The sequence below is a fragment of the Chiloscyllium plagiosum genome, chromosome 25 (genome assembly GCF_004010195.1).
Source record: "Chiloscyllium plagiosum isolate BGI_BamShark_2017 chromosome 25, ASM401019v2, whole genome shotgun sequence".
Taxonomy (NCBI): domain Eukaryota; kingdom Metazoa; phylum Chordata; class Chondrichthyes; order Orectolobiformes; family Hemiscylliidae; genus Chiloscyllium; species Chiloscyllium plagiosum.
In genome coordinates, this window is record NC_057734.1 from 50,363,394 (window position 1) to 50,384,108 (window position 20,715).

A 20,715-nucleotide genomic window follows, 5' to 3' on the forward strand; every position below is an offset into this window, starting at 1 on the left:
GATCCTTCATGGTTAAAGTGTAACATCGCTGGGTAGCGTAAGGAGTACTGTATATTTAAGTCCCTTAAACGCTTCTTCGCCTCGTCAAATGTCTTCCTCTTTCGAACCAGAGCCGGGGAAGAGTCCTGAAATAGCATGATCTTGGATCCTTTGTAGATCATAGCTTGGGGGTCTTTTCCGAGATTTCTAGAGGCTTCTAGGAGTTTCTGCCTCTCCCTGTAGCTCTGCAGCCGGAACAGGACCGGGCGTGGGCGCTGGTTCGAGCCGGGCCCGCGTATTGCTACCCGGTAGGCCCATTCCACCCTTACCTGGCCTGGTCCAGCTTGCAGATTTAAAAGTTGTGGCAGCCACTGCTCCAGGAATGCTGTAAGCTGGCCTTCCTCTTCCTGTTCGGGAAGGCCCAGCAAACGAATATTTTTTCGGCGACCTCGATTATCGAGGTTGTCAATATGATTTTCCAAGGTCCGGACTCGCTGCTCGAGAGTCCGGACCTGATCCACGGCCGATTGAGCGGTTGTCTCGGAGGTCGCGGCCTTTAGCTCCGCCCCTCCGGCTCGGCGTTGAATTTCTTCAATTTCACGGTCGTGCTTCTGCAGCGCGGCCGAGAGCGACTCCCAGCGATTCCTGGATTCGACGATACAGGCATCGATCTTCGAGTCAAGCTTGGAAAGCATTTCTGCAAGACTTGCTACTGTAGGTAAGTCCCCCGGGCGGCTGTGGACGCCTTTGCTGCAGCTGGAGAGTGTGGGGGAGGGGTTCCTGCTTGCTGAGAGCTGCGGGCTCCCTTCCCTTTAGTCATTTTAACTTAGGATAAAGTTGCTTAAATGTAATATTACACAACTAATTGAGTTACTAAACTATTATAAATGATTTATAAATGATTTGGTGAGCTTGGTAGGGGGTAGGTGACCCACTGTGCCCAAGTCTTGGGAGGAGCACTATAGACTCAGTCTTACTGGGTCGCCGCCATCTTGGATCCCCCCTTGTTTTAAAATTTGACCCTTGCTCTGATTGTATCTCTGTGGGTAGACCATATCTCATAACAAATTTGAGTAACTCTCCTGCAATCCTTTTAGCCATGCTGGAATGGCCTCTGGAAATCTAGTAGATGCATCCATTATGGTCAACAAATACCGATTTCCACTTTTTGTTTTTGGTAAGGGTCCTTTGCAATCAACTAAGACTCATGTAAAAGGTTCCTCAAGTGCAGGAATGGGTATTAAAGGTGTTGGTTTTATCACTGCCTGCAGTTTTCCAAATATCAGACACTTATGACTTGTCTGAAAAATTCAACCACATCTTTATGTGGTCCAGGCCAATAAAGATGTTCTTGTATTTTGGCTTGAGTTTTCCTTACGCCCAAATGACCTCCTACTGGTAATTCATATGTTACTGGCAACACCTTTCTGTAACCCATTGGTAACGCAACTTGATGAACTTCTGCCCATTTCCTATCTGTCTGAATATGTAATAGTCTCCATTTCCCCATCAAAATGTCATTCTTAAGATATTAATATTCTGGGATACACTCAGATTCTTATTCTGCATGTGAATTTTGATACAACTGCTTTAGTTTTTTCATCTTTCCATTGTAATTCATCAATATTTCCTGAACTAAAACTATTCACTTTGTCCTACACCTTTCCTTGTTTTTACTCAATCATTTGATCAGATAAAGCGATGGCTGAAAAATGGGAAGCCTTCAAAAATGAGAGAACGAGAGTCCAGAGTCAATATGCTCCTGTTAGGGTGAAAGGCAAGGCTGGTGGGTGTCGGGAATGCTGGACGACTAGAGAAATTGAAGTTTTCGTTTAAAAAGAAGGAAGCATATGCCAGGTATAGACAGAAGGGATTGAGGGAATCCTCAGAAGAGTCTAAAGGCAGTTGTTGTGTCACCATAATCTTACCAGACCATAGGGGCTGCTCTCTTATTAGAGAGAAGCAACTGGTGTAATTTAACCTGAGGGCTACTAGACTTCAGGCTAGGGAAGAGATTGAAAAGGAGAGTCCTTCATAGTAACCTCAAACTGGTGATGGGAATTGGACCCACACAGTTGGTTTCATACTCTTCTACAAACCAATAATCCAGCCAACTGAGCTAAACCAATTCCCATAAAGGCAGGAAGAATATACTTAAGAGAGAAATCAGGAGGGCAAAAAAGGGGACATGGGCTACATTTGGCAAATAGGGTTAAGGAGAATCCAAAGGGATTTTATAAATATGTTAAGGATGGAAGGGTAACAAAGGAGAGAATAGGAGCCAAAAATGTGTTGCTGGAAAAGCGCAGCAGGTCAGGCAGCATCCAATGAGCAGGAGAATCGACGTTTTGGGCATGAGCCCTTCTTCAGGAATATTCCTGAAGAAGAGCTCATGCCCGAAACGTCGATTCTCCTGCTCGTTGGATGCAGCCTGACCTGCTGCGCTTTTCCAGCAACACATTTTCAGCTCTGATCTCTAGCATCTGCAGTCCTCACTTTCTCCTAGAGAATAGGAGCCATCAAAGATCAGCAAGGCATTCAATGTGTGAAACCGCAGGAGATGGGGGAGATGCTAAACAAGTATTTTGCATTAGTGTTTACGGTGGAGAAGGACATGGAACATATAGAATGTGGGGAAATAGATGGTAACATCTTGAAAAATGTCCATACTACAGAGGAGGAGGTGCTAGATGTATTAAAATGCATAAAGGTGGATAAATCCTCAGGACCTGATCAGGTGTACTCTAAAACTTTCTGGGAAGCTAAGGAAGTGATTGCTGGGCCTCTTGCTGAGATATTTGTATCATCAATAGTCACGGGTGAGGAACCCGAAGATTGGAGGTTGATTAATGTGGTGCCACTATTTTAAAAAAGTGATAAGGAAAGCCAGGGAACTGGTGTACCAACTGGATTCATTCGTTCCATGGGACAAATCAGGCTGTATCCTCTACTTGTGTTCAGCTATCACTACTTCACTACTCCGCCCCTTTCTCCACCCAAAACCCTCCCACACCGCCCTTTATTTGCAGCTTCCCTTATCCCCATCCCCAGTCCTGAAGAAGGGTTATACCTGAAATGTTGACTTCTCCCCCTCCTGATGCGGCCTGGCGTACTGTGTTCTTCCAGCCTCCTGCTTGTCTACTTTGGATTCCAGCATCTGCAGTTTTTTTGTCTCTGACATCAGTGGTGAGCAAGTTATTGGAGGGAATCCTGAGGGGTAGGATTTACATATATTTGGAAAGGCAAGGACTGATTAGGGATAGTCAACACGACTTCATGCATGGGAACCATATCACATCAGTTTGATTGAGTTTTTTGAAGAAGTACTAAAGAGGATTGATGAGGGCAGAGCAGTAGATGTAGTCTATATGGACTTCAATAAAGCGTTTAACAATGATCCTCATGGTAGATGGCTTAACAAGGTAAGTTTACATAGAATACAGGGAGAACTTGCCACTTGGCCACAGATCTAGCTCAAAGGTAGAAGGCAGAGGGTGGTGGTGGAGGGTTGCCTTTCAGACTGGAGGTCTGTGACCAGCAGTGTGCCACAAGGATTGGTGCCACAGCCAATTCCACCCCCAAAGACGCCACTCACCTGGACACAGATGACTCTATCGCCGATGTCACTTCCGCCACTAGTGATGTCACTTGCTGGAACTAAGTCTGTGATGTTGCTGCCATCGTGCGTTATATAATTTCCGCCCCCACGGGCACCACTGTTGACCCCATTTCCACCTCTACGGTAAGTGTCACTTCTGTTGGTGACGTCCCTCCTGTCCCCATAACCACGCTCTCTCAAGTGATAGTCTCCGTCCCCACACCCAGCTCCAGCCCCACACCGGGTCCTAGCTCCCAACCTTACTGTGTCTTTACTATTCCCCCAGACCTTCCCCTCACTGAGGATGAACGCTCAGTCCTTAGCAAAGGCTTCACCTTCATCCCTCTACACTCCTGGATTAATGAGTTCAACACGTGTTGCGACCTTGAACATTTCTTCTGCTGCCTCTGCCTCTGGGCTCACCTTTTCAATCAAGACTACCGCCCACCAACAGAGGACCCCTTCTCTCACCTCCAACACACCCCATCCACTTGGACACCCTGTACTGGCCTGTTACCCACTCTTGATCTCATCATTTCTAACTGCTGCCGTGATATTAATTGCCTCAACCTGTCCACACCCCTCACCCACTCCAACCTTCTGCTCTCACAATGCACTCCAACCCCAATATCACCATCAAACCCGCAGACAAGATGGGGCACATGGTAGTTTGGTGCACCGACCTCTACATCTAACAGAAATATACCTTTCCACCAATGTCATCTACAGTATCCGTTGGACCCGATGTGGTCTCCTCTACATCGGGGAGACTAGACGCCAACTTCCGGATCATTTCAGAGAACTCCTCTGGGACACCTGCACCAACTAACCCCACCGCCCTGTGGCTGAACACTCTAACTCCCTCTCCCAGTCTGCCAAGGACATGCAGGTCCTAGGCCTCCTCCATCGACAAACCCTAACCACCTGACATCTGGAGGAAGAACGCGTCATCTTCCGCCTTGGGACCCTGCAACCGCACAGGATTAATGTGGATTTCACCAGTCTCTTCAGTTCTCCTACCCCCACATTATCCCAGTGCCAACCCTCCAACTTGGCACTGCCCTCTTAACCTGTCCATTGTCTTTCCCATCTTTCTGCTCCACTCTTCTCTTTGACCTATCACCTTCTCCCCCACCTTCATCGACCTATCGAATTCTCAGCTACCTTCCCTCCAGCCCCACCCCCTCCCAGTTATCTCTCAGCCCACCGGCCCACAAGCCTCATTCTTGATGAAGGGCTTACGCCCAAAACGTTGATTCTCCTGTTCCTCGGATGCTGCCTGGCTGGCTGTGCTTTTCCAGCACCACACTCTCAACTCTTGCTCACTTTCTGTATAACTTTTTCACCCCCAAGATATTCTTAAACAAAAACTGATATTGCCAGAAAAGCTCAGCAGGTATGGCAGCATCTGTGGAGAGAAATCAGAGTAAATGTTTCAGCAGAAAGGTACTCAACCTGAAATGTTAACTCTGATTTCTCTCCACAGATGCTGCCAGATCTGCTGAGCATTTCCAGCAATTTTTGTTTTTTGTTTTGATTTACAGCATGTGCAGTTTTTCAGTTTTGACCCAGGAAATCTTAGTGACTTACACAAGGGAGACCCCATTTAAACTCACCGAACGTAACACCTGAAATAAAAGAAACAAATGCTCATCTCTCACTGCCTTTGAATCCAACAATCCTAGTCCCAAGCCGGAATTAGAGATTTCGATCCTGACAAGAGTTCCCAATTTGTTTTGGACCTGACCAAACTCCTTCCAAATATATTAAGAAGAGCCACTCAAGTGATAGTCTCTGTCCCCACGCCCAGCTCCAGCCCCACAAGAGCCAGGCATGACATTCCAAAAGCAGTTTGATTGGTCAGATTACCAATTTGCAGCAACAAGCACTTTCTTCATACACTATAGTTAAAATACAACAAAAGAAAGAGGATATTGGAATAACTGAAGTCTATTGGAAAACTTAACAGAATAATAAGTTATTTTTATTTAATATTTTATTTAATAATAGAGTTAATAAGTAATTCTCCAGTCCAGGTGGAAAGGAAGTCAGGAGAAAAGTCTGAGGTAGAGTATACGGAGAGAGAGGTACTGCAGCTGCCAAACCCAGTTTCAAAACCACAGTAATTGCTACTGAAAACTAACACTAAAATTCCCAATTTGTGGGAGCTTGACCCCACGCATTCAAGCTGCTGCTGTTGTTCCAACTTTAAAAAACACCCATGGCCTCACAACCTGTTTACTTTGTTGCATTCAAGTAGACAGCTTGTTACCTCTGTCTTAAATACTCTCTTCAAAAAAAACAGGATGAACATCACCTCTTAAAGCCAGAGTATCATCACATAGGGTTTAGGATGTATAGTCAAGGTAACTGTTGGTGGGTTTGTAGTGAATATGGTGGTCAGCCTATTCCCAGAAATAGAAACAGGGACATTGAGGAAGTGAAAGGAGAATTCAGAGATGGACCAGATGAAGGTGAGAGTGCGGTGGAAATTAGAAGCAAAATAGATAAACTTTTCCAAATCTGAACAAGAGAGGAAAGCAGTGATGATGTTATCGATGTTCAGCGGAAGATGTACAGCACGGAAACAGACCCTTTGGTCCAAACCTTACTCAACATCAGTTTCCATTTCTGAGAAGAGGTTGGCCATTGATATCCATAACAAACCCACCCAACTCCCACAGTTACCTGGACTACAGTCCTCACCACTGCTTGCTGTAAAGACTTTAATCCATCCTTTGTCTCCAATGCAACTATTCCGATGATGCCATCTTCAACAACGGGACCTCCATACTGTCCACCTTCTTCCTCAACTCAGGATTCCCCACCAGTGTGGTTGACAGGACACTCAGTGGTCCACCAAATTCCCACACCTCGGCCCTCATACCCTTGCTTCCCACCCACAACAGAGACAGGGTCCCCATGTCCTCACCTACTATCCCATAAACATCCACAGCATTCGCCGCCATTTTCACCACAAGACACATATTCCCTTCCCCTTACTAGTAGCCTTGCACTGACCAAAATGTGGTCCCCTCGACATGGAGAGACAAAGCATAGTTTGAGCAACTACTTTGCAGTGCGCTCACATTCCGTCTGCAAAAATGACCCTAAGCTTCCTGTTGCCATCCACTTCAATATACCATCATGTTGCCTAGCCAACATCTCTGTCTCAGGCTTGCCACAGTGCTCCAAGTGAAGCTCAGTGCAAGCTGGAAGAACAACATCTCATTTTCCATTTGAAAACCCTGCAGCTTTCCAGCCTCAATATTATGCTCAATAATTTAGGACTTGAACACCTTCTTCCATGTCCTTACATCAACCCCAACACACTAGGCCTTATGAGGTAGCATGGGCTGCTACCTCACACAACCTAATGTTCCTTATTAGCAGGTATTCACTGCCCCAGGCTGACCTTTAACCATTCTTTTGTTTGCCTAACTGTTTTTCTCTCTTTCTAGGTTCCATCTCCACTTATCATTTACTCCTCCCCCCTTCCCTCAACTTCAGCATATATCCCAAGTTTCTCCTTGCTAAGTTTCTTCTTTCAGGTCCAGTAACCCTTTTTCAGAACTAATATTAGCAAGGAGAAACTAGCAAGGAGATAACCTCCTTCCACCTATCGCATTTCCAACGCCCCTCCCCCAAGTCCCTCCTCCCTACCTTTATCTTAGCCTGCTTGGCACACTTTCCTCATTCCTGAAGAAGGGCTCATGCCCGAAACGTCGATTCTCCTGCTCTTTGGATGCTGCCTTACCTGCTGCACTTTTCCAGCAACACATTTTCAGCTTCGTTACTGGACCTGAAATATTAACTCTGCTTTCTCTCCACAAATGCTGCCAGACCTGTTGAGTTTTTCCCAGCAATTTCTGTTTTTGCCATTATTGTTTCTGGTCTCTTAAATGGAATTATAAGATGTTTGATCACACATTTTCATTGAATGCATGTTCTGCCATCTGCCATGGTGAGATTCATGCCCAGGTTCCCAGAATCTTACTTGGGTCTCTGGATTACTAATCCATTGACATTACCATTCAGCCATTGCCTCCCTTGCTTGGTCACTCTGTGTATTTGAGTTATTGATTACTATCTGGGTTGACAAAGTTAAAAATCACACAACACCACGTCATAGTCCAACAGGTTTAATTGGAAGCACTAGCTTTCGGAGCGCCGCTCCTTCATTAGGTGGTTGTGGAGGACACAATTGTAACACACAGAACTTACAGCAAAAGTTTACACTGTGATGTAACTGAAATTATACATTGAAAAATACCTTGATTGTTTGTTGAGTCTTTCCTCTGTTAGAATACCATGATAGTTTCACTTCTTTCATATGTAAATCACAAACATCTTTTTTAAAAGTTACATTCTCAGGTTAACTGTAACAATTGGTGTCAGCCAGATAGTACGTTTAAGGTGTTAGCCCCCTGTGTTCTCTGTCTGTGCCATAATGTTTAGACTGATTCTAATCTAAAAGGTGAGTTAACAGAGTCTTACATGGATTCATGCAGTTTTTGAGCAAAGTACAATGTAACTCTGCAAGTACAAATTCACCACACAAACATTTATGTATATGTGTGCATGTGTGTGTGTCTGTCTGCCTGAGGTGGGGGGTTGTGAGTGTGAGAGGGAGTGTATATGTTCCGTATCCATAGATTAGATTAGATTACTTACAGTGTGGAAACAGCCCCTTCGGCCCAACAAGTCCACACCGACCCTCCGAAGAGCAACCCACCCAGACCCATTCCACTACATTTACCCCCTCACTTAACACTACGGGCAATTTAGCATGGTCAATTCACCTAACCTGCACAATTTTGGACGTAGGGAGGGCCTCAACCGGGACCTTGGGTTCATGTCACACTACAGGTGACCACCATTGCACTATACAACACACAGACACTCCTACAAACACACACACACACTCCTATACACACACGTATACACAGACACTCACACACACTCCTACAGACACACATACACCCACACTCACACATGCATCCTCTCACAGACGTAGACCACTTTACACTCACATACACACACATATACACTCTCTCTCACAGACACTCACAGTCCCCCACCCCAGACACACATACACACAAACACTCTTACAGGCACACATGCACCCTCTCACAGACTTAGACACTTTACACTCACATACACACACACATACACACTCTCTCACACTCACAAAGCCCCACCCCAGACAGACAGACACACACACAAAAACTCACATGCACACATAATACATATACGTTTGTAGGGTGAATTTGTACTTGCAGAGTTACATTTGTAAGGTATAGGGTTAAAATTGTGCAGAATAAGGGAACAGGTGTTGCTTCTGCGAAAGCTTACATTATAAAATTAGACTGCGCATGCAAATACTAAACAGTGAGAAGCAAAAACAGGTAGAATTATCTATGACAAACAGGGCAGAGCGACCGTGTAGCAGGATGTACCTGGCACAGGAAAACAGAAGAAGCAAAAACAGGTAGAATTATCTATGACTAATAGGGCAGAGTGACCATGTAGCGGGATGTACCAGTAACAGGAGAATAGTGTGCCAGTCTCAGGAGGAATGTGGCCAACGGATGGAAATTAGTTTGGCAGGATGATCGCACAAAGACAGCAGACTATGCCAGGATAGTCACATATAAGGAATGAGATAAATAAGAGTAAGGGGCGACAGGCTTAGAGTAATGGGAGGAGTAAACAGAGGCAGAGAGAAGCTAGACAAAGATGGAGTGAAGCTAGAGCTTGTGATAGGCGACGCGTTACAGCAAAAGTAACCAATGGGGTGAAAGGGAAGGATGGAGAGATGCAGCTGAAAAGCATAAATCAGAATGTAACCCTCAGATCAGGGTGTTTACTCGTTAGGCACCTGTCCTTGCAAGTACGAATCAATAAAATTCGCTGCTTCAGAATTTGACTCGGACAGAAACTTATTAATATGTGTATTTTGTTTCTCACACATTGTACTTTGCTCAAAAACTGCATGAATCCATGTAAGACTCTGTTAACTCACTTTTTAGATTAGAATCAGTTACATTTGGCGGCACGGTGGCACAGTGGTTAGCACTGCTGCCTCACAGCGCCAGAGACCTGGGTTCAATTCCTGCCTCAGGCGACTGACTGTGTGGAGTTTGCACGTTCTCCCCGTGTCTGCGTGGGTTTCCTCCGGGTGCTCCGGTTTCCTCCCACAGTCCAAAGATGTGCAGGTCAGGTGAATTGGCCATGCTAAATTGCCCGTAATGTAAGGTAAGGGGTAAATGTAGGGGTATGGGTGGGTTACACTTCGGTGGGTCGGTGTGGACTTGTCGGGCTGAAGGGCCTGTTTCCACACTGTAATGTAAAAATGTGGGCGGCATGGTGGCACAGTGGTTAGCACTGCTGCCTCACAGCGCCTGAGATCTGGGTTCAATTTCCGCCTCAGGCGACTGACCGTGTGGACTTTGCACATTCTCCCCGTGTCTGCGTGGGCCGAAGGGCCTGTTTCCACGCTGTAATGTAATTAGTCTAACTCTAACAATTATGGCACTGTCAGGGAACACAGGGGGCTAACACCTTCAATATAGTATCTGGCTGACACCAATTGTTATACTTAAACTGAGAATGTAACTTTTTTAAAAAAAGGTTTTGTGATTTACATATGAAAGAAGTGAAACTATCATGGTACTCTAACAGATGAAAGACTCAACAAACAATCAAGGTATTTTTCAATGTATAATTTCAGTTACATCACACTGTAAACTATTGCTATAAATTCTGTGTGTTACAATTGTGTCCTCCACAACCATCTGATGAAGGAGCAGCGCTTTGAAAGATAGTGCTTCCAGTTAAACCTGTTGGATTATAATCTGGCGTTGTGTGATTTTTAACTTTGTGCACCCCAGTCCAACACCAGCATCTCCAAATCATATCTGGGTTGATTCCAGGATAATTCATGAGTTTGATTTACGGATCGACACAGGCCTGATTTATTGATCACTGTGTGGGTTGATTTATTGATTTCTCTGCGGGTAGATTGTTTCTTGATCTCTCTGAGCAATTATTGATTGCCGTAGTTTGAATGATCTTGGACCTCCCCTTGCTGTGACTGTGAGTACCAGAGGTTCAGCTTCCCCGGGACCTGCTCCTCCGGCCGCGGGAGGCGCTGTCTCAGGCTGACCGTCCCGCTGCACCGCGAGGAACCAGCCGCTCGAGGAGGAGCAGGAGCTTCAGGTAGAGAGACTGTGTGTCCCGGGAGGGTGTCCGGCCGTGGGACACAGCAGGCGGTGATGCCGAGGGAGCCGTTGGTGCCGTGTTGAGCTGAGGCTGATTGTGGAGCCGCGGTTAGACTGAGGTGTGGGTCAGGAGAAGGGCCGGAGGGAGCGGCATCCAGCAGGAGGGCCCGCATTCCCCGGGGCAGCTTCCACTGGATGCTGCAGGGTGGGCCCACCTCGGAATCATTGTGCATCGAGCCCTGCGCTGGTCCTCAATCAGACATCACCCATCAACATGGAGTTCAATGTCGGTCAGTGTGAGCTGATTCACTTTGGTAAGGGTAACAAAAAGACGGGGTACTGGGCTAATGGTCGGATACTTGGCAGTGTGGATGAGCAGAGGGATCTTGGTGTCCATGTACACAGATCTCTGAAAGTTGCCACCCAGGTAAATAGTGCGGTGAGGAAGGCATATGGCGTACTGGCTTTTATTGGCAGAGGAATTGAGTTCCGGAGTCCTGAGGTCATGATGCAGTTGTATAAGACTCTGGTACGGCAGCATCTGGAATATTGTGTGCAGTTTTGGTCGCCATACTATAGGAAGGATGTGGAGGCATTGGAACGGGTGCAGAGGAGGTTTACCAGGATGTTGCCTGGTATGGAAGGAAAATCGTATGAGGAAAGACTGAGGCACTTGGGGCTGTTTTCACTGGAGAAAAGAAGGTTTAGGGGTGACTTGATAGAGGTGTACAAGATGATTAGGGGTTTAGATAGGGTTGACCGTGAGAACCTTTTTCCACGTATGGAGTCAGCTATTACGAGGGGGCATAGCTTTAAATTAAGGGGTGGTAGGTATAGGACAGATGTTCGGGGTAGGTTCTTTACTCAGCGAGTCGTGAGTTCATGGAATGCCCTGCCAGTAGCAGTGGTGGACTCTCCCTCTTTATGGGCATTTAAGCGGGTATTGGATAGGCATATGGAGGATAGTGGGCTAGTGTAGGCTTGGGCTTGGATTGGCGCAACATCGAGGGCCAAAGGGCCTGTACTGCGCTGTATTCTTCTATGTTCTAACATTCAGAGCATTTCACTCAGAATGAACAGATAGTTGTTGTGATACATATCGGTACCAGCTATGTGAAAGTAAACAGGATGAAGTCCTCCAAGTAGAATATAAAGAATTAGGATGTAAATTAGCAGGCAGGACCTCCAGTGTATTAATCTTGTCATCACCAGCACAGAGTAAATAGGATACACCAGATCAGTACATGGTTGGAAAAATAGGGATGGGCTGTCGTTTGCTGTGAGGAAGGGTTTAAACTGGAATGACAGGGGAATGGGATCTGATCAGGGAGAGAAAGAAATGGAAAGATGAGGACAAGACAAAAAGATAACAAGCAAAATGGAAGCAGGAAAAAAAGGGAGAAACACGTAGGGCTATAATGCGAAATGATTAATGGGGTTCAAAAGTTTGTGTTTTAATGTGTAGAGCATTTGCAATAAAGTAGAAGAATTTGCAAATAGACATAAATGGTTGTGATATAGTTGATATTACAGAGACATAGCTGCAGGGTGACCAAGGATGAGAATGGAACATCCCAAGATAATTTTTTTCTTAGGAAGAGGAGACATAAAGAGAAAGGAGATGGAGTGGCATTGTTAGTAAAAAAAAATGAAATCAGTGCAATAGTGAGGAAGCAAATTGGCTGAAAAAAAATCATGATTTGGAATCTGTATGGGTGGAGATAAGTAACAGCGAGGGGCAGCAAATGCTTTGGGATTGTTGTCTATAGGTCCCCAAATAGCATTGGAGATGTAAGGGATGGCATTAAATAAGAAATTGGGTGCATGACTTTAATTTACAAATAGATTGGATGAACCAAACTAGCAATGATGCTGGGGAGATGGATTTTCTGGAATATGGACATGATTTGTTTTTAGACCAATACATTGAGGAATCAGTCAGAACAGGCTACTCTAGATTAGGTACTGTGTAATGAGAAAGAATTAATTAACAGTTTTGTCTGGGGTCCCTTGGGAAAGAGTAATTATAAGATTATAGAATTCTTTATTAAGTTGGAGAGTGAAGTAGTTGAGTCCAAAACTTTGGTCCTGAATGTAAATAAAGAGAACTACAAGGATATGATGTGCAAATTAGCAAGGATGGATTAGGGAACCTTGCAAAAGGAGTTAATTGTGGATAGGTAATGGATCATAATTAAAGAACATGCACATACATTACAGCAGATATGCATTCCTTTTGGTTGCAAAAATAACAGGAGAGGTGGCGCAACAATGGCTTATAACAGAAATTTGGGATAGTAACAGAAATTTGGGATAGTATTAGATCCAAAGAGAGAAATTTGTAGAGAAAACAGCAAGTCTGAGGATTAGGAGCATTGTACAATTCAGTAAAAGAGGATGTAATATTTGATCAAGGTGGGGGAGGGAAATAACAATATGTGTAAAATTGCAGGAATTATAGAAACTGACCATAAAAGCTCCTAAAATATGTGAAGAGAAAAAGATTGTTAAAGACAAATTTAGGTCCATTATAGTCAAAAGCTGGGGAAATTATAATACGCACAAATAAATAGCAGAAAACAGAAATGGAACAAAAACAGAAATTCAAGCAGGTCTCACCAGAGCTGATGAAGAATCACCAGACTTTACACGTTAACTCTGCTTTCTTTCCACAGATGCTCCAAGACCTGCTGAGTTTCTCAAGCAATTTCTGTTTTTGTTTGTTTCAGATCTCCAGCATCTGCAGTTCTTTGTTTTTTGTCAGAACAGAACTGATTCTGTCTTCACAAAAGAAGGCACAAGTAACTTCTGACAAATGTTAGTGAACCGGTGAACGGGCAGAATTGAAAGAAATCAGTATTAGTGAGAAAATGGCTCTGGGGAAAGTAATGGGATTAAAGGCTGAGAAATCACAAAGGCCTGATAATGTACACCCCAGAATACTAAAGGAAGTGGCCCTGGAAATATTGGATACATTCACGGACATCTACCAAAGTTCTGTTAAATCTGGAGCAGTTCCTGCACGTTGGAGTGTGCTAGATATAACCCTGCTATTTAAAAAAGGAGGGGAAGAAAGAATCTCATGTCAGTTAGTCTAACATCAGTGGGGAAATGTTAAGAATCTATTATAAAAAAATTGATAACAGAACATGTGGAAAACATTAATGTGATTGGACAAAGCCGGCATGAGCTTATGAAAGGCAAATAATGATTAATGGATCTACAGGAGTTTTTTGAGATTGTAACTTGTGGAATAAATAAAGGTAAACCAATGGATGTGGTGGATTTGGATTTTAAGATAAGGTCCTTCCAATAAGAGGTGAGTGGACAAAGTAAAAGCACATGGGATAGGGTGTAATATATATTGGCATTGATTGAGAACTGGTTGATAGAAGGAAACAGCAAGTGTGTATAAATGGGTCTTTTCCAAGTAGTGCTTGGGCCCCAGCTATTTACACTATATATAAATGACCTGGGTAAAGGGACAAAATGCAACATTTCCAAAATAAAACAAAGAACTGGAGAGCTGAAACAAACAAAATCAAATTGCTCGGGGAACTCTCAGATTTTGCAGCATCTCTGGAAAGAAAACAGCATTGACATATCAAGTTCAGTGATCCCTCGGGGCAGCGATATATTTGTGTATAATTTCTGTTTTTGATTGCAACGTGTCCAAGTTTACTGATGACAAAACTGGGTAGGGTTTGGAATTATGAGGAGGATGCAAGGAGGATTCAAAGGGTTTAGACAAATTGAATGTGGGCAAACACATGGCAGATGCAGTATAACATAGCTAAGTGTGAAATTATACACTTTGGTATGAAAGTAAGATAGGAAGAGTATTATTTAACTGGTGATATATTGGGATGTGTGGGTACACAAAGGGATCTGGGTGCCCTCCTTGTACATAAGTCAATGAAAGTAGACAGTTACAGTTTAAAGATAGGCCATTAGAACTGAGAGGAAGAGCCATTTCTTCTCCGAGAGTGGTGAACCTTTGTGGAACTCGCCACCACAGAAAGCAAAAACATTGTATCATTTCAAGAGGGATTTGGATATAGTACTTGAAGCTAAATGGATTGAAGGATGTGGAGGAAAAGTGGGAACAGACTGTTGAGTTGGATGATCTGCCATGATCATAATGAATGGTGGAGTAGGCTTGAAGGGCCAAATGGCCTACTACACCTATTTTCTGTTATTCTAAGTGAGGTGGATGCAGGACACAATTAGAAAGGTGAATGGTATTTGGCCTTCATTGTCAGAGGATGAGTTCAGAAATAAGGATGTCTTACTGCAGTTCTGCAAGGCCTTGATGAGACTCCACCTGGGGTATTGCAGGCAGTTTTGGTTTCTCTACCCAAAAAGTGACACACTTGCCATTGAAGGAGTGCAGTGGAAGTTCACTAGGCTCGTACTATGGATGGTCGGTGAAATAGCCCCACAGAGGCTGATATCTTGTCACCAAGGCACCCGTTATTTACGCATGGAGAGTCCTTGACACTGGTCTAGCTCTCTCAGGGTGAACAGGATGATGACACTTTTGTTTTTTTAAAAATTAATATCCCCATGCTGTGCACCATACAACTGTGGTGCTTATTTTTTTTTCCACAGCACCCATGTTGTGTTGTGCAAGGACTCAGAGAAAATATCATCTGTGTAAATAATTTTATTCAATATTCCACCACAACGAAAAACATCAATGTGGTTAGGGGAACCAGTAACAAGCAAAGCCCGATATGGGCAATGCTTCCATGGAAAAAGTGAAGGGGGAGGGTAGGGATCAAATCAAAATAAAATAGGGAAAATAGAGCACTCCACCCCCTGTGGTGCCCACCTCTCCCTAAAGGCATCGAGAGTGTTGGTGGATACTGCGTGCTCCCTCTCCAAGGCCACCTGGGCTCGGATGTAACAGGGGAAGAGGTGCAGGCAGTCACCCAAAATGACCCCCTCCATGGCCTGCTGCCTGGGCCTGTTTGTAGCCAACCTGGCCAGGCCCAGGAGCAGACCCACGAGAAGATCTTCCGACCTGCCCATACCCCTCTGCACCAGGTGCCCAAGATCAGGAGCATGGGGCTGAAGTGCAACTAGAAGCAGAGGAGAAAGTTCTTTAGGTAACTAAATAGGGAGTGCAAATGCTCACAACCAACATACACTACACTGTGCCTCAAAACAAACAGTTGAACTGGGAGTCCGTGAACCACTGCAACACTTCACTTGGCGGGAAGAGTGAGGACTCCTGTGTAGAGAGCGCTCCAAACATTCCTTTTGTTTTCTTTTTCTTCACAATAAAGAGTAACAAGTGCGTAAATTTTTATTTACGTACCAAGCCATAAATCTTTATTGATGTTCCACCACCAGGAAGAAAGGAAACACCCAAGTGGCCAGTGACAAGCAGTGCCCTTCTCAACAAAGGGCAATGTTGCCTAATCAAAAGGTGAAGGGGAGGGTGGGGATTAAATCAAAATAGCATTGGAAGGGGAAATCTAACACTCCACTCCCTGCTCTTTCTCCAGGGACATCCGGGCTTGGACATAGCCGCGGAAGAGGGGCAGGCAATCGACCCCCTCCACGGCCTGCTGCCTGGACCTGTATGGCCAGGCTCAGAAGCAGACCCATGAGGAAATCCTCTGACATTCCCTCCCCCTCTACATGGGGTGCCCAAAGCTCAGGAGCAGGGGACTGAAGTGCAGCCGACAATCCTGTTCTTTTTGTTTTTTTTGCAATAAATTTCTCTGTCTATTCTAATCCACTGCATTAGAGTGTCATCCCAGAGTTTTGTGCTTAAAGCATCATTAGATAACTCGTGTTCTATGAGGTCCACCTGCTGACCTAATTGCAATCACTACAGCAGGGCTATTCTATGAGGAGAGATTGTTTTGACTGTGCCTGTGTTTAATAGAGGGAGAATGTTGCGAAGAGATCTGATACATACCTCTAAAAATCCACCATGGCTATAGGGAGGACGTTTCCTCTGGTTGGGCAGTCTAGAATCGGGGCACAGTCTCAGGATGCAGGGTAGACCATTCAGGACTGAGATGAACAATTTCTTCACTCAAAGAGTGATAAACCTGGGGAATTTTCTACCACAGAAGGCTGTGGAGACTATGTCACTGAATATATTCAAGAAATGATTTGGAGATGCCGGTGTTGGACTGGGGTGTACAAAGTTAAAAATCACACAACACCAGGTTATAGTCCAACAGGTTTAATTGGAAGCACACTAGCTTTCGGAGCGACGTTCCTTCAGGTGATTGAGCGTTGCTCCGAAAGCTAGTGTGCTTCCAATTAAACCTGTTGGACTATAACCTGGTGTTGTGTGATTTTTAACTATATTCACGAAAGTGATAGATAAATGCTCAGAATTTAAAGGAATCAAGGGATATTGGGAGAAAGGGAAGTCCTACGTTGGGACTACCAACATAGGCAAAGCTAGGGTGGAGGACCTGTTTGGGGAAATCCCAACAATTAAAGGGAGTCAGCAGGCTGAGTTGAGTATGATTGCCATCACAAAAGAGAAAGTGCTAGAAAAGCTAAAAGGTCTTAAAATTGATAAATCTCCTGGCCCCGATGGGATACATCCTAGAGTTCTGAGGGAGGTGGCTGAGGAAATAGCGGAGGCGTTGGTTGAGATCTTTCAAAAGTCACTGGAGTCAGGGAAAGTCCCGGATGATTGGAAGATCGCTGTTGTAACCCCCTTGTTCAAGAAAGGATCAAGACAAAAGATTTCAAAGTTTGTGCGAAGATTTGTAGCTCGGGTGCTCGTTGTTGTGGTTCTGTTCGCCGAGCTGGAAGTTTTTGTTGAAGAGAGTGAGAGGACAGAGCTGAGTATGGTGGCCATCATCAAGAATAACATGTTAGAAAACTGAATGGCCTGAATGTGGATAAATCACCTGGACCAGATGGACTACATTCCAGCCTTGTACGGGAGATAGTTGAAGAGGTAGTGCAAGTATATAACTCTCATTTTCAGGAATGACTAAATTCAGGAAAGGGCCAAGAGGCTGGAAATTGCTAATGCCATACCCCATTTAATAAGGGAGTTAAACAGAAAATGGAAAATTACAGACTGATTAGCCTTACCTTAGTCGTGGGTAACAACCTGGAATCCATCGTGAAGGATGGGATTTCTGAAGACTTTGAGGTCTTTGGTAAAATAGAATAGAGTCAGCATCGTTTCATCAAGGGGAGGTCAGGCCTGACAAACCTGTTAGAATACATTGAGGCGAGTAACGAGCAGATTAGACCAAGAAGAACAATAGATGTTATCCGCTTGCTCTTTAAGAATCATTTGACAAGGTGCCACACAGGAGGCTACTGAGAAAGATAAGGGCCCATGGTGTTAGAAGCAAGGTGCGAACATGCATAGTAGCATGGCTGTCTGACAGAAAGCAGAGAGTTGGGATAAAAGAGTCCTTCTCAGATTGCAGCCAGGGACAAGTGGTGTTCCACAAGACTCAATGTTGGGACCACAACTTTTCCCTTTATGCATTAATGATTTACATGAAGGAACTGAAGGTATTCTGGCTAAGCTTTCAAACAGTGCAAAGATAGATAGAGGGACAGGTAGTTGAAACTTTATTGCTGGAACAGCACAGCAGGTCAGGCAGCATCCAGGGAACAGGAGAAGAGATGGTTCGGCTGCAGGAGGGTGCTCTAGCGCATCTCCCCAACTTCCCGCACCTCCGCCCTTGATCTCCACCTTCCAACGACAACAAGGAGAGAACCCCTCTGGTGCTCGCCTTCCATCCCACCAACCAAAGGATACAACGCATAATCCTCCGCCATTTCCGCCCCAACAGTCAGACTCCACCACCAGAGGGGAAATTCCCTCCCCACCCATATCAGCATAGAGCATTCCCTTCACAACTCCCTCGTGACGTTCACGCCCCCAACCCCACCCAGCCACCTTCCACTCCTGCCAACTTCTTGCTGTTTGAGAATACTTCAGTGTAATTGGCTGCCAACTCCCTGCGGTGATATCACTGTTACTGTATGCCTAGTGTTTGTCTTGATCTTGCACATATCAAGAAAGGGAAACTTCATGCCTCAGAGATCACTAGATAGCAGAAAATCCCTTTAATACTTCAAAGTACTCTTTTGGTATGATCCTAGATATTGAATATTGTTAGATATTATTACTGGAGCGAATCATAGATTTACATTTAAATAGTTCCCATTTCTGTCTTTGTTCACTCCTTTCCTCAGCAATATTTTGTGTTTGATTTTGTCTACTTTCTGTGGTTTTATTTACCCTAATGAAGAAGAGCATATCTTCTCAACATCACAACTATTGATCTCACCCTGCTTGGCTGTTGTATGGAACCCCCTACGTGTTAACCCCTTAAAGCCAAATACATAACAATATTGTCAAATTTGATGGAATTTTAATGCATTTACTTTAGGGGAAATTTGGCATGTTAATATGCTGCAGTTTTTCTTATCTGCGATGTTTTGTGTTATGTTGCTGAAAATATTACTGATGAAATACTTAGCAGTTGTAGTAAAATCATGCGTATACTTAGGATGAAGAAGATTATGAGTACCACATATGCTTGGTCCAGTTCTTGTTGGATTCATTTGGATATCAAAGTTGAAACTTTATTGCTGGAACAGCACAGCAGGTCAGGCAGCATCCAGGGAACAGGAGATTCGACGTTTCGGGCACAGGCCCTTCTTCAGGAATGAGCAGAGAGTGTTCAGCAGGAGAAGATAAAAGGTAGGGAGGAGGGACTTGGAGGAGGGGAGTTGGAAGTGGAGGAGATGCGGTGGAGGGCACCGTCGACCACGTCGCCTTCCTGACCTGCAGTCTTCTTGTTGACCTCTCCGCCTCCATCCTACTCCTTTCTATCACCCTCACCTTGACCTCTTTCCACCTATCACATTTCCAACGCCCCTCCTCCAAGTCCCTCCTCCCTACCTTTTATCTTCTCCTGCTGAACACTCTCTGCTCATTCCTGAAGAAGGGCCTGTGCCCGAAACGTCGAATCTCCTGTTCCCTGGATGCTGCCTGACCTGCTGTGCTGTTCCAGCAATAAAGTTTCAACTTTGATCTCCAGCATCTGCAGACCTCACTTTCTCCCAGAGGGACAGGTAGCATTGAAGAGATGGTTCAGCTGCAGGAGGGTGCTCTAGCGCATCTCCCCAACTTCCCGCACCTCCGCCCTTGATCTCCACCTTCCAACGACAACAAGGAGAGAACCCCTCTGGTGCTCGCCTTCCATCCCACCAACCATAGGATACAACGCATAATCCTCCGCCATTTCCGCCCCAACAGTCAGACTCCACCATCAGAGGTATAATTCCCTCCCCACCCATATCAGCAGAGAGCATTTCCTTCACAACTCCCTCGTGAGGTTCACGCCCCCAACCCCACCCAGCCACCTTCCACTCCTGACACCTTCTTTCCTACTACAAGTGGTATTAAACCTATGTCAACACTCCCTCCTCATCTCTATCCAAGGCCCCAAAGGATCCTTCCACATCAGGCAAAGAACATCCTGTGCATCCAAACACCACATCTATTCTGTCCATTGCACCGGATCTCCTCTGCATTGGGGAGACAGGGCATCAACTTGCAGAACAGTTCAGGAAACACACTTGGACACACACACCCAACAACCCCACTTCCCTATCCTTGAATACTTCAACTCTCCCTCCCACTACAACAAAGACATGCAAGTTTTTGGCATCCTCCATGGCCAATTTCTAGCCAGCAGTCGTCTGGAGAAAGAGCGCATCATCTTCCACCGAGGGACCCTCCAACCACACGGTATCAAAGGCAATTTCGCCAATTTCCTCATCTCCCCTCCCACCACCTATCCCAGATCTAACCCTCTAGTTCAGTGCCGCCCTCTTGAACTGTCCAACCTGTCCATCTTCCTACCCATGTATCCACTCCACCTTCCACTCTGACCT

General features: G+C 45.0%; 1 protein-coding gene across 4 annotated transcripts in view; it reads left to right on the forward strand.

The window, feature by feature from the left end:
• Positions 1-10,753: 10,753 nt before the first annotated feature.
• The window catches only part of si:ch211-225b11.4 (thyroid adenoma-associated protein homolog), a 240,776-nt gene continuing 230,814 nt past the window's right edge, over positions 10,754-20,715 (forward strand). For 3 of the 4 annotated variants that reach the window (XM_043716172.1, XM_043716174.1, XM_043716176.1), the window contains exon 1: positions 10,754-11,114. In XM_043716172.1, coding sequence (XP_043572107.1) covers positions 11,075-11,114 — 40 coding nt within the window. In that variant the 5' untranslated portion in view covers positions 10,754-11,074. The remainder of the gene's footprint in view (positions 11,115-20,715) is intronic. The other variant, XM_043716173.1, reaches the window with a different exon arrangement.